The sequence below is a fragment of the Chionomys nivalis genome, chromosome 7 (genome assembly GCF_950005125.1).
Source record: "Chionomys nivalis chromosome 7, mChiNiv1.1, whole genome shotgun sequence".
In the NCBI taxonomy this organism is placed as follows: domain Eukaryota; kingdom Metazoa; phylum Chordata; class Mammalia; order Rodentia; family Cricetidae; genus Chionomys; species Chionomys nivalis.
Genome location: NC_080092.1, coordinates 50554310 through 50582116, shown reverse-complemented (window position 1 = coordinate 50582116; position 27807 = coordinate 50554310). Strand labels below are relative to the sequence as shown.

Here is a 27807-nt window from a genome sequence, read left to right as displayed (position 1 = left end):
AAAACCTTCCTTTTTATTTAAATAGAAAAGGGGAGGTGATGTGGGAGTCCCCTCTGTGTGTTGCTATTGGTTAATGAATAAACAAACTGCGTCGGCCTGATAGGGCAGAACTTAGGTAGGCAAAATACACAGAAAAGAATTCTGGGAGGAAGAAAAAAGAGTCAAAGAGATGCCACAGATCCATCAGAGACAGACCCTGGGAATTTTACCTGGTAAGCCACTGCCATGTGGCAATACACAGATTAATAAAAATGCGTTAAATTAAGATGTAAGAATTACCCAATAAGAAGCTAGAACTAATGGGCCAAGCAGTGATTTAATTAATACAGTTTCTGTGTGGTTATTTCGGGGCTAAGCTAGCTGGGCAGCCAGGATGAACAAGCAGTCCCCTGCAACATGTATATAGCCCTGGCTGTCCTGGACCTCGCTTTGTAGACCAGGCTGGCCTCAAACTCACAGAGATCTACCTGCTTCTGCCTCCCAAGTTCTGGGATTAAAATCATGTGTCACCACCGCCCGGCAGGGTTTCTTTATGCAATCCAGCTGCCTGGAGCTTGCTGTGAAGATTAGGATGGCTTCCAACTCATAGAGATCCTCCTGCCTCTGCCTCCAGAGTACTGGGACTAAAAAGGTATGCACCACCACTCCTGGCCATTTTTTGAAATTGTGTGGCTACATATGGATATACGGCCATGAGTGCAGGTACCCACTGAGGGGGCCTAACATCCCCTGGAGCTGCAAGATGTGGGTGCTAGGTACCAGAGCCTGGGTCCTCTGCCAGAACAGCACCAGCCCTTATGCACTGAGTCACCACTACCTCTCTACTGTTCTAGTCAGTTGATTTTGTAGAATGCTTTATTTATCAGAACCCTAAGTATGTAGCATGAATCCTGGCTTGTTAAGGTTTACGGTTGAATTAATCCCTGGAGCAGGGAAGATGGAATGCTGGTATTGGGCAGATTAAACTACCTGGTCACCCCTGAAGCAAAAAGAGGATTAGGAGAGAGTGACTGTCAGCCTCTTACTGAGCATAAAGGCTAAGAACGGGGTACCATTCTTAAGAAGCCAAATGGGGTACCATCATTAGGAAAAGGATAGATGCTGAACAGGTGAAAACAACAGATGTCCCCATGATCCAAGTAAACTCATGGAAAAGGTCCTAACGTTATGGATCTGACACACTACTGCCTCATCTACCCCATCCCCACTGGGATTAGCTCAATCTTCCTTGCAGCCCCACCAAACAGTCTGTGAGCTGACATGAATCAATTTGGTCCCTTTCACAGGTGGCTGTAGCACACTCGTCCACACCCATAAAAGTATTTATTACTGAGAAATAGCAAGCAAGTTCAGTCAGATGGCTGCTCCTCAAGCCGCAGGGTGCCCACCCTCCACCCCATAACAAACTAAACCAGGAAGCACACCCCATAACAAACTAAACAGGAAGCACACCCCATAACAAACTTAGCATGCTCACAGAAGGTGTCAGGTAACTACAGATCTAGGATGAAGTGGCGCGAGAGAGAACCTTCAGGACTCAAGCCTCAGAACCATGAGTACTCAGGCTACAAACTTCATTCCTCCAGTTACGACGAGGGTCTCTTAAATAGTCCTGAGATCTAGGCACGAGACTAAGGGCTATTCCAGGACTCTGGGTAGGGGTCCAAAGAGCCTCCAGGCAGGACTTTACCTTGGAGAGAACGGCACTTCTTGCAACAGATAAAAAGTCTGAGCAATCAGACAATTAAGATATAAAACAACTATCAAAAAGAAACCTAGCCAAGCTCATAAACAGCGACAACGTTCTATCAATTTGTACACAGAAAATAAGTGTGATCGTCAGAGAATCAGACAGGAGCAACCAGGATGTTGTCAGGTCCTGGCTACATGGAAATGCTAATCAGCAAGTCATGCAAGCTCCACTCATCATTTTCTATCTGCCCTCCAAAAGGAGGAACAGGTAAGGATTAACCTCCTGACGATATGGTGCGCGGGGTCCCATTGTTCATTGGGCAAAGATATTCCCGGTTAAAGCAAGGGTGAAAATGTGACAGTTTTAGCACAAACCCAGTAATTCAGGGTTCTTGCAACCGTAGAATAATACCTATTTGCAAGTCGCTATATATAAATTATTTTCCATTCGGCGCCCAAAAGGGAGATATAAAATCCTCCCAGAATGCTCCGCTCACACACGGCAAACTAGAAGCTCTGTGTGTGGTGCTTATTTACATATCTCCGCCCACTTACTTCCGTCTATCTTGTACCGTAAAAATCCAAATAGAAGGATCGCCTACTAGCTTACGTACAGGAAGGCTAGGAAAAAAGTTTTTACACCAGCTCCGTGGCCCACCCACTTGTCTTCTGAAAAATAGTATCAGACTAGCTCTTACTAAAAAATGTATTTTAGGGGCTGGAGAGATGGCTCAGTGGTTAAGAGCATTGCCTGCTCTACCAAAGGTAATGAGTTCAATTCCCAGCAACCACATGATGGCTCACAACCATCTGTAATGAGGTCTGGTGCCCTCTTCTGGCCTGCAGACATACATACAGACAGACTATTGTATACATAATAAATAAATTTAAAAAAATGTATTTTATTACAAGGCTCTAATAAAATTATAAGCCACGATTTGAGAGATCTTATCCCAACACTGCCATCCTCTGCGTAGAAGTAGTGAGCAGGGCATAAGAGTAGGGAGAGAAAAAACTGAAGCCTGTCTTTCTTCTTCCTCCACCGAGAGAAAGCTCATCACTTTTCCAGCCTTGGTTCCTACGTCCAGGTCGTGATCAGAAAGGTTTCTTTTTCAGCCCAAAGACAGCAATGAATAAAGCCGTTTCCGTGAGAGCTGGGATGGCACTGTGAAAAGTAGGGCATGGGTTCAGGGCCCCTTCCACACAAACACCCAAACCTCCAAACACTATACGGGACTGAGTTTCGGGATGCGTATGACACTTCAAAACACTAGTAATTTCACAGGTGCTTTCCACCCCCACCCCTGTTCTAGAATATTGGGTGCTACGGCACCTGCAGAAGGCAAAAATGTACCAGTATGTGGTACATTCCCATCGCTCGAATATGAAGAAAGATAGGGCCACAGATGCGCTACAGTGGGCTGCAATGGCTTAAAAACACAGCAGAGTCAAGGAAAGTAACGGAGTGACGGGCTCCATCTGAACCTGGGTTCATCTCTTATTCCCTCCCCATAAAGCAAGTGCCCGAGTGGGCAGTCATGCATTCTGAATGTGTGGACAATGATGCTTAAGAGACCAGAGCTCAGACTAGAGGTGGTGGTACACAGCTTTAATCCCCAGCACTAGGGAGACCAAGGCAGGTGGATCTCTGAGTTCAAGGCCAACCTAGACTACAAAGCTAATTCTAGGACAACCAAGCTATGCAAGGAAACCTTGTCTCAAAACACCAAAAAAAGGGGGGGGGACCCTTTCTACATATCTAGGGCAACCCTGCACACTTCTGGGGGAGGTTAATGTTACATACACCCTAGGCCACACAAGAATACCTACAGGTCTGATAAACCGCAGGAATCTCTCCAGTGCCTGGTCCTCCTTGTCCACAGTTCAGAGTCAAGAGCCGCGACCATTGCCTTCCTCTCTTCTCCTCATCCTTCTTCCTTTCGTTCTTTCATTCCCTCCATCCCTCCCTCCCCTTCTTCTCTTTCCTCCCTCCCTTCTTCCCTTCTTCTTTCTTTTCTTCTTCTTCTTTTTTTTTTTTTCTTTTTGGATTTTTCGAGACAGGGTTTCTCCGTAGCTTTTGGTTCCTGTCCTGGAACTAGCTCTTGTAGACCAGGCTGGCCTCGAACTCACAGAGATCCGCCTGCCTCTGCCTCCCGAGTGTTGGGATTAAAGGCGTGCGCCACCACCGACCGGCTTTTCTTTTCTTTTATTGAAACAAGGTTTCTCTGTGTAGCTCCGACTGTCCTGGCACTTGTTCTGTAGACCACACTGACCTCGAACTCAGAGATTCGCCTGCTCCTGCCTCCTCCCTGGTGCAGGGACTAAAGGCCTGTGGCACCACATTCTGCCATCAAGAACCTTCTTTTGTGCTTCATTGCCTTAGTTCCTTCTGAGTTCTCGTATTGCTTTGTATTTTACATACTCCGCAACATAGTGCTTATCACACTGATTCACAGATGTGTATCTCCCTCCCCCTCGAATGGGAGAAAATGGCTTTACTCCATCTGGGGATCGCCAGAACCGGGCTTATAACAGGGATGAACAAATGTTTGAAGACTAGTAATTCCCCATACTGTCTAAGACCTCTCACCTAGAGAGATTCGGTTTGCCCCTGAGCAGAGACTTCTACCCAAAAGGTCTAAAGGGGTGTAAAGAGTGGGGCGCTGGGCAGGCAGAAAGGATACAGAGGAGGCTCTGGGTGCTATTGAACATGGAAACTCCTGAGAGGAAGCCGGCCAGCTCCACCGCAAAGAAGCCCAAGGTGAGACAGAGAGCTACCACCAATCTGCAGAAAAGGAAGGGGTTGGATCAGAGCTTCTGAGCGTCTTTGAAGACCCCAGCATTCTCATCCCGTCCCAAGCGCTCACTGGACGTCCTGCTTCTCATATTCCTCCGGGGTGAACTTGAGAGGCAGGCAAGCCTGGATGTTGCTTTCCTGGTGAGCCGGGCAGAAAGGAAGAAAAGTCAAAGGAGGGACGGGTTGCGGGGACAGGTGGGGGAGGGCCCGGGGACCGGGCGCAACGGGCTGGGTAAGGCCTGGGGGAGGAGTGGCCTGATCTGAGCTGGGTCCACTCCAAGATGAGAACGGCTGGGCACGCGCGCGTCCGTCCCTGTCTTACCCGGGACCAGAATAAAGTGATGACAACCACCAGATGAGCCAAGAGCGTCAGGAACCGCGAGGGCACGAGCCCGGAGATCCGACCCATGGCCTCGGGGACCCAGAGAGGGGGTCGTGGAAGTCTAAGAAGGGTCACGCCTCAAGTCTCCCGCACCAAGCAGGCCAGACCTCTCTGTTCAAGCCTCCTTCCCGCGCGCTCAGGCGCCGCCCAGTTGCCATGGTAACTGCGTCCGCAGGCGCCATGCAGCTGTTTTCGGAAGTCTCGCGATAGCGCCGCGCCCTGGGCAGAAGGCGGGAGGTCGGGTTTCCTGGCAGGCAAGGCGGTGAGCGGTTGAGTGGACCCCCGGGGGCGCACCGGGAAACGCCAAGTCCTCCCTTCTCCTCTGGACACGAGGGGAGAGGAGGGTGTGCGGAGCTGGTCCTGCAGTCGCCGTCATGTCACCGAACCCCTGGTTATCAGAGGACCCCCCCCCCGATCAAACTTTCCCCTCCAAAGAATGACTCTCATTTCTCCCCCAGAAAATGTGTCTCAGTTTCATGAGAGAATTGCCGAGCGCAGAAACGATTAGAATAGGATGTGGGTGAGGTGAGTGCTTCGGGAACCGAGGGGGTTAAACCAGAAACGGTGAGGAGTGGATGAATTGGAATAGCGTTGAGTCCTTTGGGAGGCTTAACCCAGGCTGGGATGCTGGGTCAGCATCCCTTTCACTCTCTTGAGATGTCAGGTCTCCGACATCGCTCAGTTACAGACCAAGACCTTGTTACTAGGGCGACCTGACTGATCTGGGCTTCCAATGAAATCCCTGCTGATTGGAACGTCCTCACCACCTTCCCGATTCACAATCAATTCCATTGATTACGGACCTCCCAGCCAATTGGCAGTTCTCTTCTCTCCATTCCTTTCCTTTTGCCTTTAAACGAGTCGAAAACACAAGGCTCAGAGGTATTTCTGACTTAATTCACTCAACTAATCTTTCTAGGCGGCTCCCAAATGCCAGGCACAGTGCTTGGCTCTGAGAATATGTTGATATATAAACAAGCCTCTCCTTCCAGTTTTATAGTCTAGGGAGGGAGATCGGTAGCAACGTTTAAAAATAATAAAAAGCCTTGCACGGTACTATAAATAAAAAGGGTAACGCAAATAATATCAAAGGAGAATTTGAAAACAGATAATTCCTAAAGTTTTGTTTTAAGGAACTGACCAAAACCTAGAAAAAATATATTTGTCTTCCTAGAGTAATACATGAGTTTCCTTTTCCTAAGCCAGTGAGTTTTCAGAGCTCAAAGTCAAAATATTTTAGTTAAAGGTCATGAAAGACAGACTGAGTTCTGAATGAAGGGGACAGAGCTGACAGTACACAGGATCCCAAACCGTAAAAGCCCCCGTCACACATACACTGGAACGCTGGAGGAGATTTGTGTAGGGCTTGTAACTTAGATAATAGTGGTATAAAAGTGTGATTTCCTGATTTTTTTTTCAGCATTGACGATAAATTCCAGACCGCTTTCATATAGGTAAGCACTCTCTACTGAGGTATACTTCTACCCTCCCTTCTGAATCTTACAGTATCATCATTAATGCCTAGAACGGCACTCGAAAGCATGAGGGATAATTTATAGCATTGAAGGTCCCTGTTTATCAATTCAGGGTCTGGACCGTACCAAGCAAGGGCTTTACTACCAAGCGCCACTTGAGGTCCGAATAGTGAAACTATCTAACAACTTTTTCATATAAACCTGAATCTTAAGCTAGGTAGGGGCAAACACTTATAACCCCAGAATTTTGGAGGCTGGGGAAGGGTCAGAAATTCAAGGTCATGTAGTGAGTTCTAGGTCAAGCTGGACAATGTCAGATCCTGTCTCAAAAAAAATAAAATAAAATAACAACAAAAATTAGAGAGATGGCTCAGTAGTTAAGAGGACACGGCACACACCTTTTTTTATCCCCAGCACTTGGGAGGCAGAGGCAGGAGGATTTCTGAGAGTTCAAAGCCAGCCTGGTCTAGAAAGCAACTTCCAGGACAGTCAGGGCTGTTAACACAGAGAAACCTAGTCCAGAAAACAAAGAAGCAAAGAAAAAGCACATAGTGCTCTAGCTAAATTCAGTTTCTAAACCCCATACTGTGCAGCTCACAGCCTGTAACCCCAGCTCTGGGGGACCCAGGCTAAAGAGGCTGTATCACATAGGACAAAGAGCCAGGAAAAAGATTTCCCAAGGTCTGAGGGCAAGGAGTCAGCCCAGTGGAGATCTGGGGAAACAGCATTCCAGGCGGAGGGAGGAGCAAGGGCATGTTCACCAGACAGAAAGGAAGCCAAGGATTCTGAAGCCTACACTAAAGGGGAGAGAAGAGGGGAAGAGAGGATCAGAGTGATGTTGGATGGCTAAATTCTCTCAGCTTCTGTAGCCATGGAGCAAGACATAATCTGATTTGCATTCTAGACTCTGGTTGCAACATAGAAAATATATTTTAAGTAGAAGATAAATGGGAAAGATATGAAAGAAACATCTAGAAGGGATAGGTTGGGACTTAAATCAGATGGAATCGAGCATGTGAATTGGAGGGAATCAATAGATACTTTTTTTTTCTCTTTTAAAGCTAGGGTTTTACTCTGTAGTCCTAGCTATCCTGAAGTTCACTGAGTACTCTAGGCTGGCCTTGTTTTCACAACAGTTTTCCTGTCTCAGCCTCCCAAGTTCTGGGATCTCTGGCATGAGAGATATTTAGAGGAAAAAGATCTGGGTCTGGCTGTGTGATGTGGGGTTCGAGCACCTGAAAGTTTGGGGTTTCCTACCTGTAGTGCTTGCTTCTAGCCTAAGGGGCTACCAGATGGCAGAAACTAGGTACTCACACTTGATGTTATACGGTGATGGCACTAAGTGAGCTTGGTGGGTCTGTCCAGTCCTTTCCCCGACCCTGGTTCTCAGAAGCCTGCCCTAGAAAGCTGTTTCTGAGTTTTAGTGCCGCTCTGTGGCCTTAGGAGGTACTATGGGTGATGCATGTGCTTCAACTGTCTCACTTCAGATTGGGGCTCCTCTCTCCTAATGTTTGTGGGGTACACACACACACACACACGGGGAGGGGGTGTTAATAACATCAGTCAGGAAAAGTGACCTGGAACATTATCTGATAGTTCAAATCACCCTTGTTGGGAAGGAACGTAAGAGCATATGTACATCTCTGAGCTTGGGTCCCTTCTAGGGCCTAAGGGACTGTGCTTCCCGCTCAGACAGCTGCTCTGGAGTTTGGGCACAGGCATTCCATTTAACATGTGCTGGTAGCCTGTTGGCAACACGTGCCGGGCATCGGCTTCACCCTAGCCTTACTCGGCTGGTCTCCAGAGCGGTTGCTTAGGAATGGACTCGCTTTGGCAGCCTGTCCTAGAGTAGCCAGACGTCACCGTGGAGGCCTGTGCCAGCCCCTCCAGAAAGAGCTGCCCCGCTGCTGGTGACTTGCCCTTCGTGCCGATCATCAGAAAAGAATGCTTCCTCCTGGGTTTGAGAGTCTACCTTCTGGGAACATCCAGCTCTATCAGGACTGAGGGATCACGGAGCCTACCTGCATCAAGGATCAAGACCCTACTGTGCAATGCTGTGGATGTTTTAACCTAGGTGGCCGTCCGTCATGTTTTGGCCAGCCTGTCCACTTCTGCTCCAATATCAGTGACCCACAGTCGGGGCTGCTGTGGCTCTTCCACTTCCTCCAGGCTCAACAAGGACCACCCCCTGGTGGGCAGAGCTGGCTGTTCAAGAGGGAGTGCCAACAGGGGTCAGGCTTGAGCTTCTACCACATCACAGAGTGGCCTGCAAACTGGCACATGCCTGCACCAAGTGCAGGTGCCCAGGCTGCCATCTTAACTTTTCAATTTCATTTTATGATTATATTAAACACGATTCCAAAGCAAAACTCTACAAAGTAGAGTCATCTAGAGATCTCTGTGTCCCCGTTTAATCACACATAAACCATTTTATTAGTTTCTGGCTTACTGCTCCATCAAAAACAAACCGGCCTCAAGCTTGCAGCCAAAGATGGCCTTGAGCAGATCTTGACAGCTGTGTGGGCCCATCAGACAGTGTCTCACTAAGTAGCCCAGGTTGTTCTTGAGTCTGAGATTCTTCTGCCTCTCACTGTCCTCTAATGCCGGTACTTCAAGGTTTGCCACACCAAGGACTTTATTCTTCACTCACTCTCATTTTAGGAGAGAATAAAAGGCCGTTCCTTGTTGTTGTTTTGAGATGAGACAGGGTTCCGCTATGGCCCTTGACTTGCCTGGAACTCATTATGTAGACTAGGCTGGCCTCCAACTCATGGAAATCCCTACATCTGCCTCCTGAGTAGTTGGATTAAAAACATGAACTAAGCGTTGTTTCTTCTAAAACAAGAACAGTTTATCAGTAAAGACTGAATTATATGCAGGCTGGTGGTAGTGGTGGACGCCTTTAATCCTGGAACTCAGGAAGCAGAGGCAGAGGGATTTCTGAGTTTGAGGACACCTTGGTCTACAGAGCAAGTTCCAGGACAGCCAGGGCTACCCAGAGAAATCCTGTCTTGGGGGAAAAAAACAACCAAACAACAACAAGAAAAACCTCTCAATGATCACATTTTATGGAGTCAAACTTTTGATGGTCATATTGTTTCCATTATAAGGAAAAAAGGTGTGTTGCCTTCTAAGAAGTGATTTTATCTTATTGTCTATATTCTGAGAAGTCCTTAGCCGTGAACTCCCTGAACTTCGATGATGCCACTCCTTCCCCAGTACTGGAGTGCGGAGTCAGCAGCTCTACCCAGCTGTCTCTCTCTGCCTCTCTCTTTTATTCCTTCCCTCTCTTCTCGCCTCCCTTTGACAGAGGACCTCCATATTATCCAGACTGGTCTCAGACAACTAAAATGTAGTATTTCTCTCAGGGCCTGATGGCCCAGGCCTGTAATCCCAGCATGGGGGTGGGGAGCAGAAGAATTGTGAGTGCAAGGCCTGCTTGGGCTACCGTACAAAGTCAAGGTCAGTCTGGGGAATTTAGCAAGGTCTTGTTGGAAAATAAAAAGGCACAGCCCCAGCACTTGGGAGCCTGAGGCAGGAAGATTGTCATGAGTGTTAGGTCCTTCAGCCACAGAGTATGACAGTGCTCAAAACAGCACAGGGAGTATTTAAGTGCCCTTGTGGGGAGATGGAGGAAAGGGACGCCACGTGGGGAGGAAGTCTGCCCCGAACTGAGTCCTGAATACAATTTGAGGAGCAAACAGGCAGACAGGGATTTTGAAAGCCCTTCAAGCAATACCGTAGGCGTGGTTCACAGACATTTGGGGTCGTCATGAGTTTAGACATTTGAAAATGATTCAGAAGGTGCTAGGCATATAACTCAGTAGCCTAGCATGTAAGAGGTCACTGGGTTCATTCCTAGAACAGAAGGGGAAGGAAGAGGAGGAGGAAGGAGGGAGGGAGAAAAGAAAGAAAAATAAATGAGTTGGTGGCACATGCTTGTATTCCCAGCAATTGGGAGGCTGAGGCAGAGATTGCTGAAAATTCAAGGACAGCCAGAGCTATAAAGTAATATATATTATATAGTATTCTGTCTCAAAAAGTAAAAATGACCAGAACCTTAAAAGTTAGTTTTAGCCCTGTATTCCTGTAATCCTACCACCGTGAAGGCTGAAACCAAAAGAATTCAAGTTCAAGGTCAGCTTGGACAAATAAGGAGCCAGCCATCTTTAACAAAGAAACAAGCAAGTGAGTAGGCGCTGATGCTGGTGAGATAGCTCAAGGGTTAGGAGCACACATTGCTCTTCCTGAGGACCTGCGAGATCAGTTCCCAGGACCCACATCAGATGGTTTACAACAGCCTGTAACCCTAGCTGCAGGGGATCTCACACCTCTGCACTCTGCAGACACTTGCATTTATGTGCACGTACTCCTACATACACACAATTAAAATAATAAAAATAACTCTTAAAAAATAGATAAGATTACAAATCTTTAAAAGATAAGATTACTAACCCGTTGGTGGTGGCCCAGCCTTCAGGAGACAGAGGCAGGCGGATCTCTGTGAATTCGAGGCCAGCCTGGTCTATAGAGCAAGTTCCAGGGCAGCCAGGGTTACAGAGAGAAACGCTGTCACAGAAAACAAGTCACTCAAGAGGCAGGCGGATCTCTGTGAGTTCGAGACCAGCCTGGTCTACAAGAGCTAGTTCCAGGATAGGCTCCAAAACCACAGAGACACCCTGTCTCGAAAAACCAAAAAAAAAAAAAAAGATTACGTAAGTGTACCAAGTAGCCTATATATGAATTGTATATGAAGAGCCCACAGGCGTTAAGAACTCAACTTCTTGACTCTGTAAACCCAAGGAGCTAAGACTAGATCCGACTTCAAAGAGCCTTTGATTTTAAGCCAGTGAGCGATGGAGGACCTTCCGGAGCCTAGATGAGAGAGGAGCTTGATACATAGCAAGCCAGCCGGGGAGGCCGAGAAAATGGACATGGGCATTGGCAGAATTCCTGAGGGATTGGAACAGACGGGATTTGGGGGACTGGAAACCGGATGTGAGGGAGAGGGAAGAGTCGAGAGTCTCCCCTTTCATGGCCTGTCATGGCGCGTGCAAAAGACCTGGGAAAGAAGAAATGGTTAGTCAAGGGGAAGTGTCCGCTGGCGCCAACACCAGGGTCTGTGAGCAAGATTCAGGAGCCCTGAGTGTGTACAGATGAGAGCTGGAGCTAGGGAACTCTGCAGCCTAAGGAGAAGAAAGACTCCTGATGAAAATGAAGGGGAAGGCCAAGAAGTCGCTGTCCTTCTGCATCCAGTTAAGAGCAGGCCTTAGTGGGTGACAGTGGAACACCAGACCGCTGCTTGCCTTTGCGTCGGGGGGGGGGGGGGGGGGGGGGAGGGAGCACCATTCATTGCTCTCCTTTCAGCTGACCTTCACAGGACTCCGGGAACAGACAGGGACGGGAGGCCGTGGAGTCAGAGGCATGGAGATGCTTTGCTGAGTTCAGATGGTGCGATCTCCTCCAAGGGGACAGGCTCCAGCCATATTTTGGGTTTACAGGAACATTAGAAAAAATGAAAAAGAAAAATCCTTCCCATAGTGCCATGAGGTGATCCGTGCAGGGCTGTGGCCGGCCGGCCTCGTGGCGCAACGGTAGCGCGTCTGACTCCAGATCAGAAGGTTGCGTGTTCAAATCACGTCGGGGTCATTCACACTTTTTCCTTTTTCTTCATTTCCCTTATTTTTGTCCCAGTGATCAAAAAAGAAACATCTCTTAAAGAACAAAAAGGAGAGGCACGGGAACCAAATCTTGACGCCGCCCAGTTAGGATATCTTAGTGATCTATTTCTAGTGAGCATTTTTGCGGAAAATCCAGCAATTCTGGGCAAAGCGGGACTCGAGGCCGCCCAGCCCGAATTGGAGCCTTCGGTGTTCGCTCCATCACCGCTCTGCGAGTGCGCGCGGCAGTTAGGCCAGGAGTCCTGGAAACGCAGACAGGGGCGGCCTCGGTCGGGAGTGAGGGTTCAGGTCTCAGAGAAGCCAACGCGAATGTTGCTCGTGTGGACGAGGTGGCCGAGTGGTTAAGGCGATGGACTGCTAATCCATTGTGCTCTGCACGCGTGGGTTCGAATCCCATCCTCGTCGTCGGTGTAGCTTCTGCGGTCTACATTCAGTTTTGTAATCTAGAGACAAATTGTCGTCGTGACAATTTCGGAGTCACTAGGTCTTCACAACACCTACTACCGCCCTAACTTCCAGTCCTTTCTCTACTACCTTTTCCAGCAGCACCGAGATTTATTTCCTGGTTGCTCATCTGCCCTATGAGTGACCTGGCCAAGTAGTGAAAGAGTTTCCTCATCGGATAGGCGCCGTGGCTTAGTTGGTTAAAGCGCCTGTCTAGTAAACAGGAGATCCTGGGTTCGAATCCCAGCGGTGCCTTTGTTCTTCGCTTTTACGGAAATTAGAAAAGTTCCAACAAACACATCTTGAGACCTGAACAGATTTTGAGTCCATCTACTTACTTCTACTCACTGCTCTGCCTCTGGCGTTCCGGTGATTTTGTATTTGGGATTGGGTTCCAGAACCTCCTTCCATATCACATTTACGCCTTCACTGGCAATCAAGTGTCAAAATCTCATCATTCGTACCTGTCAAAATTGCAAGTTGATAACTACTCATTGCTAGTTTGGATATATACATTTTCCGTCCTCCAAAATATCTTTAGGCTAGATTTTCTTGGCTAGACTGGAACGTCTATTTCTTTTAGATGCCTTTTAAAAAGCGAGTTTGTTGTAACTGGCCGGTTAGCTCAGTTGGTTAGAGCGTGGTGCTAATAACGCCAAGGTCGCGGGTTCGATCCCCGTACGGGCCATAGAATTTTATATGCTGTTTTTTGCAATTGTCACATGGAAGTATGTAATTGTTTTCCTTTTAACCCTTTAAACAATGTGACCTTTTTTTTCTCTGCAATTTTAGATGAAGGTATGGAATTCTCTCAGTCTTTTTTTATTCCTCGTTTTAGTTGTATTTCAAGGTGGTCTTACTAGTTTTAATTATTTTTCTAAGAGGGAGACATCTAAGACAACACTTCATAAAGCAGTATTTCTAATCCTGAAACAGTCTGAACTAAACAAATGTACTGGAATATGTCCAAAATGTGGTAACATCTTGGGATACGGGTATCATTTTTGTTATCTTGGAGATTTATGATCATAATATGTAGTTCCTGAATGTACTGTGTAAACTGTAAGAAGACAGTCTTTGTGATTGGGACACAACTGTCCAAATCAGTATACATGACTGATCTGCACTGAGGTCAGGGACAGAGCTGCAGGAGTTTATATTTCCTCATTACCAAGATAACCAATCTGCCGAGCGTCTGCTGTCCATCGGGAGCAGAAAAGCCCTTCCCCTCCTCTAAAGACCCTTGCTGGCTTCTGCTTGTAGTGGCTCTGTGGACCCTTTGTGTAATTATCTCCTTCAGCTCTGAAGCAGGACTTAGATCCTCCTCCCCACACCCCCAGGGAGCTCCAGGAACCACCCCGACCTTCACTCCCATTCCTCTGACTGGTCAACCCCTGCGACCCCACACAGAAACAGGCTCAGCCTTAGCAGCAGCGGCACTTTAATTCCACAAAACTCTCCACAACAGGTGGGCTTCAAAACCAGCAACAATTCTAAACTTAACCGAGAGCGGTGAGACACCTCCCACCTCACCCTCTCCACCTGCTTGCTCCACCCCGTGGCATTTTAGGGGACCAGAGGGAAGAAGCAGGAGGTTATGCATTAGCAGATGTGCGCCCTTGCCTGCACGGCGCCTGCCGAGGACCACTCAAGCTCCTTAAGCCCCTGGCACTTGGGGTCTGATCACTGGGATCAGGACAGCCACAGCAAACAGTGGCCCCTTCCGTTCTCTTCTCGGCATGCGTGGTGGTCTGCTCCACCCCACCAGCAGAGATCTAAAGGCCTGCGTTCCCAAGGATGGCGTTCTAGCGAGGGAGAAGAGTCGGGAAGAACAGGGTAGACTGTTTGGCCAACTGAATAGAAGCAGAGCTACAGCCCTTTCCAACAGGAAAATCTTTACGACTTCCCCAATCCATTCACACTTCTTACTCCGAGAATGGGCACAGGCCACCTAAACGCTTGTGGAAGAACCTCTAACGCACAGGCCTCCCCTCAGCCGGCAGTTTCCACCAGGGCTTCTCGAAGAATCCTTAGGGTCCGACTGGACCCTGGCCTGGCCAGGTTAGGCATGGCCTCTCCTCTGTGCTCCTGGTCACTTGCATAGGGCCTCCAACACCTCCAGAGTACGTCGGATATCTCGGACTTGGCGTGCCAGCCCCTGAACCGGTTGCAGAGCCCGTTCCAGCTCCTCGCAGCGCGCAAGTAAGGTGTACATGCCCTTGATGCTCATGTCCACGGCCTCCCCTAAGGAATCCACGGCGTCGCGGTAGGTCTGGATACAGCCCACGCTCAATGCTGTCAGCTCCTGCACCGCACCACCCAGTCCGCGGAGCAGACGGTCCACCCGGCCGCCCAGCTCGCGACTCAGCCGCTCCAGATCCCTCAGCACGTCGGGGTCGATGGGAGGAATAGTGGGAGTGGGTGCGGGGGTCAGGCTGGGCCGCGCAGAGGCAGGGGGAAGGGGCGGGGGAGCGCCACTCAGACGGATCTTGAGTTGTAGGTTGTTGGCGACAAAGTGGGTAAGGTCGCCGTGGCGGCTCACCGTGCCCTCGAGCTCTAGGGGACTGGAGATGGTGGCACGACGTCCCCCGCCCGCGCCGGCCTCGCCAGTCGCCGAGGATCCCCCTCCGCCGCACGCCCCACTCAGCCCGTCCAGGCTGCGGCTGTCCTGAAGGCGGCTGGGGAACGAGCGGCCAGCCCTACCCGCTGCCGCCTCCTCTTCGTCGTGGTCTGCATCCTCTCGCTGCGGCGGCTCCACATTCATCTCGACGCCGCCGCCGCCGGGGCTCCCTCGACGGCGGACCCTCAGGGCGGAAGGCTGGTTCTGGCCGGGCTCGGGGTCCTGGTGCCAGGAGGACGGGGGCGGGGCGAGCTCAGAACCTGCGGGTCCCCCGCGGCCCCCGGTCCCTGACGGGGTCGCCCTGATGCCCGGCTGTTCCTCCCAAGCGCCCGGCTCCGGCCGAAGAACGATGCTGCCGCTCGACGTCTTCAGGGACGCTCGTGGGTGACGGCTCGCGACCCCAACGTTCTCAGCCTCTTCCTCCCCGGACGCCCTCAAGAGTGAGGGCGGCTTCGAAGGCGTTCGGGCCGGCTGGCCGCTGAAATTCGCGGCCTGATGATCGGCGACGGCCGAAAGGTCCGGCTCCGGCCCGAGCCGCCCCCCGGCGGCCTCCATGCTGCGGGTGGGGGCCGGAATCTCTAGTCGCTCGCCCGGCTCCGCGGCGGAGGCGGCGCCTTTAAGGGGCGGGGGCGGAGGCGCGCCGATTGGCTGCCGGCTGATCGGGGCACGGACAGGAAGGACTCTGCGATTGGTCGCCGCCCCAGGAAGTTCCGGACGAGGAGCTGTTGTTGAACTGCAGAGCCCACGTGAAAGCCAGTCGGGTAGCGGCTGGGAGGTGACAGCTGCGCCCTGGAGTCCCGCGGGGCGCAGCCAGTCTCTTGGTCTACAATTACTGCCTAGCAATCACACCCCACCGGGGATCGTTCTAGGATTTCTGGAGGTTCTTGGGATGCGAATATTTTAAAGCCAGAATTCTCAGCGGAACAAGAGTGATTGGTTCTGTTCTTGAGACCCTGGGACCTGGTCGTTGACACCCAGAGCGTCTCACTGTGGACTTTCCGGTGTGTGTTTGCCACTCTCCGGCCTCCTGTCTCCTCTGGGTAGAGCTTTGTCTCATTAGAGGATAAAACGCGATTTTGTCACAAAAGAAAACATTCAACAGATGAAAAGATCAGAAATACTGATAAGCACTGTGCGGGAAATAAAGGACTGTAATTGAGAGTAAGTAGTACTAGTTAGATGAGGCCTCTGTCGGGAAAGGCCTCTGATGGGAAGACTCGGAGAATCATCAAGAGCATCAAAGCCACCTTGCAGGCAGAGTGGCTTTCCTAAACCTCAGGGGCAAAGAGGGGTGATATAAACAAAAAGCGTTGGGGCGCGGGGCTGGGGAAGAGATAGCGAGAAGACACTGGGGCTAAAATAAACGAGAAGGAAGAATATTTCCAACATCGAGACCAAGATTCAGGCAGGAGGCCCATCTCGCCGGGCGTTGTAGTTTCTGTAGTGGGTGAAGATTTTTTTCCAAGGGCAAACTGTTGGTAGAAAAGTTGTCGGTTAGCCGGGCGGTGGTGGCGCACGCCTTTAATCCCAGCACTCGGGAGGCAGAGGCAGGCGGATCTCTGTGAGTTCGAGACCAGCCTGGTCTACAAGAGCTAGTTCCAGGACAGGCTCCAAAAACCACAGAGAAACCCTGTCTCGAAAAACCAAAAAAAAAAAAAAAAAAAAAAAGAAAGAAAAGTTGTCGGTTGCAAAATACAACCAAAGCTCTGGTCCCTTGTATTTAGCAAAACAAATTATTAATATCCTCCTTGGTTTATAATAGGTGTGATCGTTCCTGTTTTTAGAACAGAAACCTTTGTGAAAAGTTTTTACAATCACTGCTGATAGTCACTGCAGAATTGTTATTTTCCCTTTTGCCAGCACCAGCATTGACCTTAGCAGCCCCCTCTACCCTGACTGTCCTTATTCTGTTCTTGCACGTACCACCACCGCCCAGCAAGTCTTTTCAGTTCTTTTCTTTTTTAAAGCATAATCCAAGGAATCCTAAAACATGCCAAAGGTATGTCTTGCCACCACCAAAATGGCAATTCAATTTTCAAATAACAAGATGACATTTGGTGTGACAGTAAGTGTACATTTTGGCTATTTCTCTCTCTGTTTTTCTGTCTCTTTCCCTAATAGATTTTTAAAATTTTTTTATTGAAAAAAATTTCATATAATTTATTTTAATCATGTTTTTCCTCCCTCAGCTCCTCCCAGATCCTTCCCACCTCCCTACCCATCCACCCAATTTTGCGCTCTTCTTTTTTTTTTTTTTTTTTTTTTTTTTTTTTTTTTTTGGTTTTTCGGGACAGGGTTTCTCTGTGGTTTTTTGGAGCCTGTCCTGGAACTAGCTCTGTAGACCAGGCTGGTCTTGAACTCCCAGAGATCCGCCTGCCTCTGCCTCCCGAGTGCTGGGATTAAAGGCGTCTGCCACCACCGCCCGGCCTGCGCTCTTCTTTAAAAATAAAACAAGCCAGGCGATAGTGAGACAAGAGCTTGTCTCTGTGAGTTCGAGGCCAGCCTGGTCTCAGCCAGGGCTGCACAGAGAAACCCTGTTTTAAAGAACGACATGGAAATAAAAGGCAAAGAAGCTGGAGAGCTGGCTCAGCAGTTTAAAGCCCTGACTGCTGGACCTGGATTCAATTCCCAGCATCTACATGGCAGCTCACAACTGTAACCTCAAGATCTCACACCCTTACACGGACATACATGCAGACAAAATACCCATATGCATAAAATAAAAATAAATAAAAATGAAAGAAACAAAAGTAAAGCAAGAAACACACACCAAAAAGCTACAAAAGTGAACATCTAAATCAAACAAAAGACTAAGCCAAAAAAAAAAAAAAAAGCGCCTAATGGAAAACAAAATGAAAAGCCCATAAAAATACCCCTGAGTTGGTGTTGTATCAGTCCCCTATTCCTGGGCATAGGGCCTGCATTTGAATGTGATTGATATCCTTTTTTTTTTTCCTGGTTATTATAGACAGGGTTTCTCTGTAGCTTTGGAGCCTGTCCTGAAACTAGCTCTTGTAGACCAGGCTGGCCTCAAACTCACAGAGATCTGCCTGCCTCTGCCTCCCAAGTGCTGGGATTAAAGGCGTGCGCCACCACTGCCCAGCAACACAATGTTTATTCTTTTTTTTTTTTTTTTTTTTTTTTTTTTTTTCCCAGAACCGCCGCCCAGGTTCTGGGAAATTCTGGATTGTTTAACAAGCATGGACTCCAAACGCAGCAGCAGCAACAAAGGAATCTCTCATTGCATGAATACTTGAGTATGGATTTATTGCGGGAAGCTGGAGTCTGTGTTCCCAAAGGCTTCGTGGCAAAGTCATCAGATGAAGTTTATGCAATCGCCAAAAAATTAGGGTCAAAGGATGTTGTGATAAAGGCACAGGTTTTAGCTGGCGGCAGAGGAAAAGGAACGTTTACAAGTGGCCTCAAAGGAGGAGTGAAGATAGTCTTCTCTCCAGAAGAAGCAAAAGCTGTTTCCTCCCAGATGATTGGGAAAAAATTGATCACCAAGCAGACGGGAGCAAAGGGCAGAATATGCAATCAAGTTTTGGTCTGTGAGCGGAAATATCCAAGGAGAGATTATTACTTTGCAATAACAATGGAGCGGTCATTTCAAGGCCCTGTATTGATAGGAAGTGCACAAGGTGGCGTTAACATTGAAGATGTGGCTGCTGAGAATCCTGACGCCATTATTAAAGAACCTGTTGATATAATAGAAGGCATCAGAAAGGAACAAGCTGTGACACTTGCACAGAAGATGGGATTTCCAGCGAACGCTGTGGATTCTGCAGCAGAAAACATGATCAAGCTTTATAACCTTTTTCTGAAGTATGATGCGACTATGGTAGAAATAAACCCATTGGTAGAAGATTCCGATGGACAGGTGTTATGTATGGACGCAAAGATCAATTTTGATTCAAATTCAGCATATCGCCAAAAGAAGATCTTTGATCTCCAGGACTGGACCCAGGAAGACGAAAGGGACAAACAGGCAGCTAATGCAGATCTTAACTACATTGGCCTGGATGGGAACATAGGCTGCCTAGTAAATGGTGCTGGGTTGGCTATGGCCACAATGGATATAATAAAGCTACATGGAGGGACTCCAGCCAACTTTCTTGATGTTGGTGGAGGTGCCACAGTCCACCAAGTAACAGAAGCATTTAAGCTTATCACTTCAGATAAAAAGGTGCAGGCTATTCTGGTCAACATTTTTGGAGGAATTATGAGATGTGATGTTATTGCAAAAGGAATAGTTATGGCAGTTAAAGATTTAGAAATCAAAATACCTGTTGTGGTACGGTTACAAGGTACACAAGTTGATGATGCGAAGGTACTAATAGCAGACAGTGGACTTAAAATTCTTGCTTGTGATGATTTGGATGAAGCTGCTAAAATGGTTGTGAAGCTCTCTGAAATTGTGACCTTAGCTAAAGAAGCCCACGTGGATGTGAAGTTTCAGTTGCCAATCTGAGTGAGAACTTGGAGGCTGGCTGACGGTGTTAATGTGCTGTAGCTCTTTATTATACTGTGGTCCCTGCTATTGTCCCTTTCCTTTTCAGTGTGTGGGGAATGTCACTGCCCACATAGCACCTCACGAACCTTTGAAAGCCTTTGGTCTGTGTTTAGTCTGCTGCTCAGAACGGACTGTTTATATAAAGGACGTATGATTCAGATTGCTGGTTTCTTTTGTTTCAGCTGTCCTTTTTGCTTCCTCTACAGAACATCACTTGCAGTATGCCTATTTTCTGTTGTTGGATACAAAGTTCTTCATTGCTGAGAGTCCTATAAATAAAATAACTAACTACAAAGATAAAAAAAAAATGTTTATTCTTAATAGCTGAGAACTATACTCCATTGTGTAAAAATATCACATTTTCATCCATTCATCAGTTGATGGACATCTAGGCTGTTTTGAATTCTATTCTGAATGAACATGGATGAGCATGTGCCCCTGTAGGAGGATGGAGCGTCCTTTGGGTGTGCCCAAGAGTGGTACAGCTGCATCCAGTTCCAGGTTCCTGAGGCGCTGTCTCACAGATTTCCATGGTGACTGTACAAGTTTGCACTCACACTAGCAAGTAATGAGTGTTTTCCATTGCCCTGGTCCTCAAGAGCATGTGCTGCCATTTGTTTTCTTGATCTTGATGGCTAGTTTTTCACCAGTTTAAATACTGTGTCAGACTCTCGTGCCCCATGTGGGGCTGAGTCACCGTCACCTCATACATCTTAGGATCTTCTTCTGCCTGCCCTATCTGTCCCCTTTTACAAACATTTCTACAACAGCCAGTAGCTCCCAAGCATGAGCCCTGTTACATAACTAACTCCCTTCCTGTGCTCGCTCACTTTCCCAGTAAGTTTCTTCTAAGCCGTGTGGCCCACACTCCTGCAGTTCAGGTTGGCCTTGAACTCAGAATCTTCCTGCCTCAGGCTCCCTAGTGCTAGGCTTCAGGTGTGAGGCACTCTACCCACCCCGCCCCCAGCTTTATTTTCAATGTGTTCAGAGCAGAGGAACAGTTTTTTACCCCCAAGATAGAGCTAATTATGAGATGTAGGCAACTAGCAGCCTAACAGCCTAACACATGGTGGAAGGAGGGAACGTATGAGCCATGGTGTAAGCAAACAGGGACACACACTCAAAATAAGTTAACTTTTCCTTTTTGAGTTGACTCTCTGCTCCTCCCTGCTCCAGATCTCATACAGTTTCACCTTCACCCCGAGACACAACAGTAAAGGTCAAAGTGAATGGGTGGGGCTGTGTTGGGCACCTGCTCACCAGGGCTGTGGTCCACTCTGACTTCAACTAGTCCATCCATGTCAAGTCCCACAACAAAGTCAAGGCTGAGAACGAGAAACTTGTGATCAACAGGAATCCATCATCATCTCCATCTTCCAGTAGCAAGCTCCTGCCAACATCAAATGGTACCAAGTCTGTTGTACTGTCTACTGCTATCTCCATCACCATGGAGTAGGCTGGGACCATTTCATGGGTGGAGCCAAACGGTCAACTCTGCTGCCCCATCTGCTGATGACATGTTTAAGATGGGCATAAACCACAGGCGGTGGTTTTTTTTTTTTCTTTTTTTTTTTTTTTTTGGTTTTTCGAGACAGGGTTTCTCTGTGGTTTTGGAACCTGTCCTGGAACTAGCTCTTGTAGACCAGGTTGGTCTCGAACTCACAGAGATCCGCCTGCCTCTGCCTCCCAAGTGCTGGGATTAAAGGCGTGCGCCACCACCGCCCGGCGGGTGGTGGTTTTAATAAGAATGTCTCCCTGCCTCACTGTGGAGGCAGGCTTTGAGGTCTCATGTGCTCAAGATACACCCAGTGTGCCACACAGTCTCCTTCTGCTGCCTGGGGATCAAGATATAGAACGCTCAGCTTCTCCAGCACCACATCTGCCTGCACACCGCCATGCTTCTCACCATGAGTAAATCTCTGAAACCACAACCCAGCCTCAAATGTTTTCCTCAATAAGAGTTGCCATGGTCATGGTGTCTCTTGACAGCAATAAAACCCTAAGACACCAGGAAAAGTACAATAACTCAAAATTGTCGTCAGCACCTCCCTTGTCACTGTTAGTGTTCTATAGCTATGAAGAGACACCGTGCCCACAGCAGCTCTTATAAAAGAGGGAATTTAATTGAGGCTGGATTGTTTCAGAGGTTTAGTTCATTTTCATCATGGCAGGGAGCATAGCAACACACAAGCAGGCATGATGCTGGAGAAGTAACTGAGAGTTCTCCATCTGGATCCACAGGCTGCCGGAAGAGAATGACTCCGGGCTTGGAATGGACTTTTTTTTTTTTTTAAATATTTATTTATTTATTATGTATACAATATTCTGTCTGTGTCTATGCCTGCATGCCAGAAGAGGGCACCAGACCTCATTACAGATGGTTGTGAGCCACCATGTGGTTGCTGGGAATTGAACTCAGGACCTTTGGAAGAGCAGGCAATGCTCTTAACCTCTGAGCCATCTCTCCAGCCCCTGGAATGGACTTTTTGAAATTAAAGCCCACCTGTAATGACACAGGTCATCCACTAAGGCCACACCTTTCAAATACCGCTACTCCCTGATGACCAAGAATTCAAATCTGTGAGCCTATAGGGGTCATCTTCATTTAAACCACCTGTTGCTAGGCACTCGGGAAACACTGCTTGGTTGTTCCTTATTGGCTAGGCACAGACAGACAGGACCTTTGACAGGTCTAGGCCGACTCCAGGTTGGTTCTTTTTGGCCTGGTAGACCATAACTTACTGCATATCCACCCTTTTTTTTTTTTATTACATAGGGTGCTCAGCAGGAGCCAGAGAGTCCTTTGTTCAGGCCTTGTTGATCCTGCCTCAGGAGGGCTCAGCAACTGGACTGTGACTGTCTTACGTTGGTATGCCAAACAAGTGCGTACCTGTTTTTGACTATTAGCCCTGAAAGAGCATTCATTCCTGTAGAGCTGCCAAAGTGAGGGGTACTAGGTAATAATAGCCTTTTTAATTACAAATAACCAGGTATGCATACCTGTAGGAGAATGTGTTACAGCTGTAGTGTTGCAGAGATACCCTGACTTATTGGGAAGCCAGGATACACTTAGAGCCTCAGTAGGACAGCTCTGGAGGCTGGAGCCGCAATAGGACAACTCAGTCCTGGAGGAAAGATGTCCTGACTATCAGAAAACCAGGCTACCTGAAGCTGAGGTGTGGTGGGGGATAGTCTCCCCTCAGGATCTTCTCCTGAAGAGCCACTACAGCTGAGTTTTGCTCTGTTCCCTTAAGACAATGTCCCAGAAGAGCTATGTGCTTCTTCTCCCACCAAGATGTTTCTTCTTCTGCTAACACTCTGCTAACCGGGAAGCCCCTGCTGAAATGTATCAATCGTCTCCAGCTTCTGGAAAAGTTACCTTTTGCTGCCTGGCCTTGCTCAGCTCCCGTTTAAGGAGCATCTTAGTAGGGGTCTTCTGTTCTGCTCTCCCTTGCTGAGGCCCTCTAGGGAGCATCTCAGCAAGGTTGTTCAGCTCAGTCCCCTAAGTGATGTCCCAGCCAGGTTCTTCTAGTCTGCACCAGAGAATGAAGGTCGTCACCCAAGACTCCCGAGAAAGAGATTTATTTGAGAAGGAGGAGTCCAGGAGAGCAGCTGCCCCTGCCAGGGAGGGATTAATGGCCGCCTTTAACTGAAGGGGCCCTGAGTCTTATATAGGGCTTCTTAGGGGCGGAGTTTTTCCAAGGAAAGGGGGGATTGGGTAATTTTTTCCTGCTCAGGGATTGTTCAAGGGCAGAGATGGCTCTGACTTTATGACCAAATTGTTTCTTTCACTGGTCCTTTTTAGCTTTTTTACTCTAATCTTATAACCAGGGTATATTTCTTTCACTGGCTCTGATTCTAGGGACAAAGTGTGTTTCTTTGACACTAGTTTCAGAGTCAGGGTATATTTTTTTAGTACTGGGTTCAGGGATAAAGATGTTTCTCTCCCTGGCCCAGGTCTCAGATCCGGGGTATGTTTCTTTCACTGGCTCTGGACTCAGAGTCAGGGTGCTCAGTGATTGGTTGGTTTCCTGATCCAGTTGTTCCTTTTACCCTACAATAACCTCCTGAAGAGGACTGTGAGAAGGATGCCTGAGAGCTGTTAACACCGAAGAGTCACCTTAGTTGCTGTCTGCTGGTATCGGATCTGCTGCAGGAGACATTAAAGGAGAAAGAGGGTTAACAAAACCACCCCGTCAATTAATGCATATGTGAGCATCCAGGAGGGATCCAATAACCTTTTCATATTATGCTAAACACTTTTTTAAAAATGAAAAGTCAAGCTGGGTAGTGGTGGCACACGCCTTTAATCCTAGCACTTGGGAGGTAGAGGCAGGCTGATCTCTGTGAGTTCGAGGCCAACCTGGTCTACAAGATCTAGTGCCAGGACAGGTTCCAAAGCTACAGAGAAACCATAACCTCTGCCCTTAATAAATTAATTTGTTAGGGGGGCAGTGACAGGCAAGAAAGGGGAAACATTACCCATCCTGGGTTATTCCCTTCTTAGTGGAAGCAGGCTGATCCATGGCTGAATGTACATCTCTTACTGGAGTCCATATTAGCATTGTGGCAGTCTGAGGAAAAACACAAGCAGTCAACAGGGGTGGGAAACTGTATCGGAGCCTTATGTCTGGTGATTATGGGGAACTTGTGTGGTTTTTTAGGCCACAGCCGTGTGTCCATACGGTGTCTCTGGACGAGGGAATGGTGTTCGGGAGCCAAGAATTGGTTCTGCCTCCTGGTCAGCCCTGATGGTGAACCCAAAACAAAACAAAACAAAACAAAAAAAGGAAAAGAAAAAGAAAAACCTTCCTAACTAGATGGGCAAGGACTGGGGATCCCAATGCTTACTTGGCAAAGGGCCCGATGGGCCTTTCAAAGGAAGGAAAGGACGGAGTCCCTACGCTTACCCGCCGAAGGCACAGAGGGGCCTTTCCCCGAAAATACACCGTTTGGGAGCACTGTGCAGCACCGCGAATGAGGAGAGGAAGATGACTAGAACCTGTGCCGGGCAAAACACAAATATTACAGCCGCAAAGAAAAAAGAAAAAAAAAAAAAAAAAAAAAAAAAGGCTGACCAAGGCAGCTCAAACCCTGTTAGCAGACACCCTCGCGGCACCCAGGCGTTCTGATCCATTGGCAGCTGACATTTCATTCTCGTCTCTCATTGGCTAGGCACGATCAGGACCTCTGACAGCGCCTGTTGCTAGGTAATCAGGAAACACTGCTTGGTCGCTCCTTAATGGACCCTTTGACAGCTCCAGGCCGACTCCAGGCTGGGTCCTTTTGGCCTGGCAGGCCTTAACTTCCTACAATGATGAAACAAGCATTTTGAGCTAAACTGAGGGCCACCTCGTCTCCAGAGTCTTTAACACCCACTTTCACTTTTGATACCGGGACTGGCTTTGTCCTCAACGGCGACTTTGTCAATCTCATTCCCTGGTATGAGAATGAATTTGGCTACAACAGGGTAACAGATGGGCTTCATGGTCCATATAGCTTTCAAGGAATAAGAAGCCCCGAAGCACACACCCCAGGGAGATGTGGAAAACAGAAGCCATTGGCTGCTGAGGGGTCCCTACTTCAACTCAGCCCCCACCCTGAGCATCTCCCCTCAGATTCCATCCCAGACCTTCACCTGATTGCCAGGGCTGCCTTTGACTCTTGACAAATAGAGCTTAGACAGTCCTACCTATCTATCAATATAGTTCATTGTATCCAGAAAAAAAAAATTTCAAGACAGGGTTTCTCTGTGTTAACAGCCCTGACTATCTTGAAACTAATGTAGACCAGGCTGACCTCGAACTCACAGAGATCCACCTGCTGCATCTGCCTCCCGAGTGATGGGATTAAAGGTGTGTACCACCACCACCTGGCAATCCTTCCTTCCTTCCTTCCTTCCTTCTTTCCTTCCTTCCTTTATTTCTTTCTAGTTTTTCGAGGCAAGGTTTCTCTGTGTAACAGCCCTGGCTGTCCTAGAACTCACTCTGTAGACCAGGCTGGCCTCAAGCTCACAGAGATCCACCTGCCTCAGTCTCCCGAGTGCTGGGATTAAAGGCATGTGCCACCACGCCTGGCTGCAATTTTTTTTTTAAATTAAAAAAATAAAGTGTGATTGGAGTAAAGGTGAGGGTCTGGTGACTCTACCCTCTTCCGTAGGGAACATCAGCAGGCCCAGTTTTGAGGGTCTCTTGCAGATAGTCACTGCTGTTCTGAGGAAGACAGCATTCTATAGCACTGGTTATGGTAAAGCAATCAGGAGTGGGCCGGTTCCCACCAAACTCCAGTAGCTGCACCACAAAAGCAGGAAGGAGAAGCTAGGGGCAGTGACCACAGTGTCCATGACATCAGTGGTCAGCAAAGCATGACTCCCTCGCGGGTCAAACCAGCTCATCAGCATGAGACCCGAGAGGAAGGTTGCTTATATAGGCCGCCTTCTGTATATTTTGGTTTTTCAAGACAGGGTTTCGAGCCGGGCGGTGGTGGCGCACGCCTTTAATCCCAGCACTTGGGAGACAGAGGCAGGCTGATCTCTGTGAGTTCGAGAACAGCCTGGTCTACAAGAGCTAGTTCCAGGACAGGCTCCAAAGCCACAAAGAAACCCTGTCTTGAAAAAACAAAACAAAAAAAAACCAACCAAACAAACAAACAAACAAAAGACAGGGTCTCTCTGTGCAGCCCTGGCTGTCCTGGGACTCTCACTGTAGACTAGTCTGGGTTTGAACTCATCCGCCTGCCTCTGTGTCCCAAGTGCTGGAATTAAAGGTGTTCGCTACCACCACCACCACCACCACACAGTTTTTATGTTTTTATAGGGTTGAAAATAAGGAGTATGAAAAGTTATGAAGTCAAATGTCCATGTCCCCAAATAAATAGATATTGGAATCTAGTCATGTTAACTCATGTATGTGTAGTCTATGTTGCTTTGGGGCAAGAACAGTAGAGTACAGTCACAGTGGAGACCATATGACCTGCAAAGCCTGAACTAGGTGCTGTAGCTTTGCATGTGGGATGTTAAAAGCCTTTGTCCCCGGCAAGGCACTACTGACGGGGTGGAAACAGCAAGAGATAAGGCCTAGGGGCTGGCGAGATGGCTCAGTGGTGTTTGTCTTTTGCTTTCTGGCTATGAAGTGATCCATTTCGTGTTGCCATGTGCTTCTACTGCGATGTGCTGTCTTGTTTCAGGCCCCAAAGTGACAGGCCAACCAAGTTGACTATCTCAGGCCTCTGTTACAACCATGGAAAGTTGATGAATGTATTAGTCACCACCTGAACATTTGGCACAAGGGCTCTGAGCTCGGGTGGTCAGGCCATTATTCTGTGCATCAAAACTCTAGGGCAACGCCTTTATTCCTGGCATTTAGGCAGTGGATTTAGGTGAATTTAAGCCCAGCCTGTCTACATAATAGAGAATTCCAGTCCAACTGGGACTACATGGTGAGACCCTGTCTCAAAACAAAACAAAACCGAAAAAAAAGCTGTAGGGTACATTCACATCTTCAGAAGAGTGAAGTCTCTAGGTCCGAGACTCTAGGGTAACATGGTCAGCCCAGTCTCCGCTATGCTCAGGTCCATGCTGTGGAAGTTAGAGTCGGCCACAAAGCCCGAGGTAAACAGCTTTTCTGGCAGGAACTGGGTGTGTCCTCTGCTCCCAGCACCAGACAGCTTGCATCACCAGCCAGCAAACAGTGGCCAGGAGGTGCCACATTTCAGGGCCAAGTCCTGGAGTCAGAGCCTCCAGGGGTGAAGCATTAACAGAAGGAAGGGGGCAACTGTTGCCTGTGCAAACTGTTCCCAGCTTGGTAGGCGTCCTGCCTCAGGACTGCCCCCGCCACCTCACCACTCCCCGCCAATGACATAAAGCTATGACGTTCCCTTGTTTGTTCCCAAAATGGAATTGTATTCTGGAATGTGCTTTTCTCAGTGAATGTATCACACGCAGATGTACCTCTAACTCAGCAGAGATCTGAATTAAGAATTGCATAGGCTGTGCGGTGGTGGCGCACACCTTTAATCCTAGCGATTGGGAGGCAAAAACAGGTGGATCTCAGAGTTCGAGGCCAGTTCAGTCTACAAAGCGACAATCAGAGTTAGAGAAATTCTTTCTTGGAAAAACAAACCAAAGGTGAATTGCACCATCTGTACATATGCCGTACTTCCATGTATGCAGGCAAACACGCATACATCCTTAAGATAAACTGCA

At 48.3% G+C, this 27807-nt stretch overlaps 3 protein-coding genes, 1 long non-coding RNA gene and 5 other non-coding genes across 9 annotated transcripts; 5 read left to right on the top strand and 4 right to left on the bottom strand.

Annotated features, from left to right (window-relative positions):
* Positions 1 to 1402: 1402 nt before the first annotated feature.
* Tmem107 (transmembrane protein 107) lies at positions 1403 to 4997 on the bottom strand. The gene is made up of 5 exons (XM_057775809.1): positions 4812 to 4997; positions 4560 to 4627; positions 4377 to 4477; positions 3026 to 3122; positions 1403 to 2857 (listed from the first exon to the last, which is right to left on the bottom strand). The coding sequence occupies exons 1-5, from the start codon at positions 4896 to 4898 to the stop codon at positions 2788 to 2790; spliced, it is 423 nt and encodes a 140-aa protein (XP_057631792.1). The 5' UTR covers positions 4899 to 4997; the 3' UTR covers positions 1403 to 2787.
* On the bottom strand, positions 1847 to 1982 carry LOC130878853 (U8 small nucleolar RNA). The gene has a single exon (XR_009057472.1). It is a non-coding gene; the product is annotated as a U8 small nucleolar RNA (small nucleolar RNA).
* A 6926-nt stretch (positions 4998 to 11923) lies between the features above and the next one.
* On the top strand, positions 11924 to 11995 carry Trnaw-cca (transfer RNA tryptophan (anticodon CCA)). The gene has a single exon. It is a non-coding gene; the product is annotated as a tRNA-Trp (tRNA).
* A 355-nt stretch (positions 11996 to 12350) lies between these two features.
* Trnas-gcu (transfer RNA serine (anticodon GCU)) lies at positions 12351 to 12432 on the top strand. The gene has a single exon. It is a non-coding gene; the product is annotated as a tRNA-Ser (tRNA).
* A 220-nt stretch (positions 12433 to 12652) lies between these two features.
* Positions 12653 to 12726, top strand: Trnat-agu (transfer RNA threonine (anticodon AGU)). Its single transcript has one exon. It is a non-coding gene; the product is annotated as a tRNA-Thr (tRNA).
* A 359-nt stretch (positions 12727 to 13085) lies between these two features.
* Trnai-aau (transfer RNA isoleucine (anticodon AAU)) lies at positions 13086 to 13159 on the top strand. Its single transcript has one exon. It is a non-coding gene; the product is annotated as a tRNA-Ile (tRNA).
* Positions 13160 to 13904: 745 nt separating this feature from the next.
* Positions 13905 to 15693, bottom strand: Borcs6 (BLOC-1 related complex subunit 6). Its single transcript, XM_057776514.1, has one exon. It carries the CDS (start codon positions 15644 to 15646, stop codon positions 14564 to 14566), a length of 1083 nt encoding a protein of 360 aa, XP_057632497.1. The 5' UTR covers positions 15647 to 15693; the 3' UTR covers positions 13905 to 14563.
* Positions 15694 to 18247: 2554 nt separating this feature from the next.
* LOC130878512 (succinate--CoA ligase [ADP-forming] subunit beta, mitochondrial-like) lies at positions 18248 to 19899 on the top strand. Its single transcript, XM_057776513.1, has one exon. It carries the CDS (start codon positions 18351 to 18353, stop codon positions 19560 to 19562), a length of 1212 nt encoding a protein of 403 aa, XP_057632496.1. The 5' UTR covers positions 18248 to 18350; the 3' UTR covers positions 19563 to 19899.
* A 3170-nt stretch (positions 19900 to 23069) lies between these two features.
* Positions 23070 to 24622, bottom strand: LOC130878571 (uncharacterized). The gene is made up of 3 exons (XR_009057449.1): positions 24515 to 24622; positions 24087 to 24178; positions 23070 to 23754 (listed from the first exon to the last, which is right to left on the bottom strand). It is a non-coding gene; the product is annotated as an uncharacterized LOC130878571 (long non-coding RNA).
* Between the last annotated feature and the right edge of the window lie 3185 nt (positions 24623 to 27807).

Coding starts and splice junctions, on each gene's coding strand:
- Tmem107 (XM_057775809.1), bottom strand. CDS start 4,898: ATGGGTCGGATCTCCGGGCTCGTGCCCTCGCGGTTCCTGACGCTCTTG. Junction 4,628..4,811: donor TCACTTTATTCTGGTCCCGG/GTAAGACAGGGA, acceptor CCGGCTCACCAG/GAAAGCAACATCCAGGCTTG. Junction 4,478..4,559: donor TATGAGAAGCAGGACGTCCA/GTGAGCGCTTGG, acceptor CCTTTTCTGCAG/ATTGGTGGTAGCTCTCTGTC.
- Borcs6 (XM_057776514.1), bottom strand. CDS start 15,646: ATGGAGGCCGCCGGGGGGCGGCTCGGGCCGGAGCCGGACCTTTCGGCC.
- LOC130878512 (XM_057776513.1), top strand. CDS start 18,351: ATGGATTTATTGCGGGAAGCTGGAGTCTGTGTTCCCAAAGGCTTCGTG.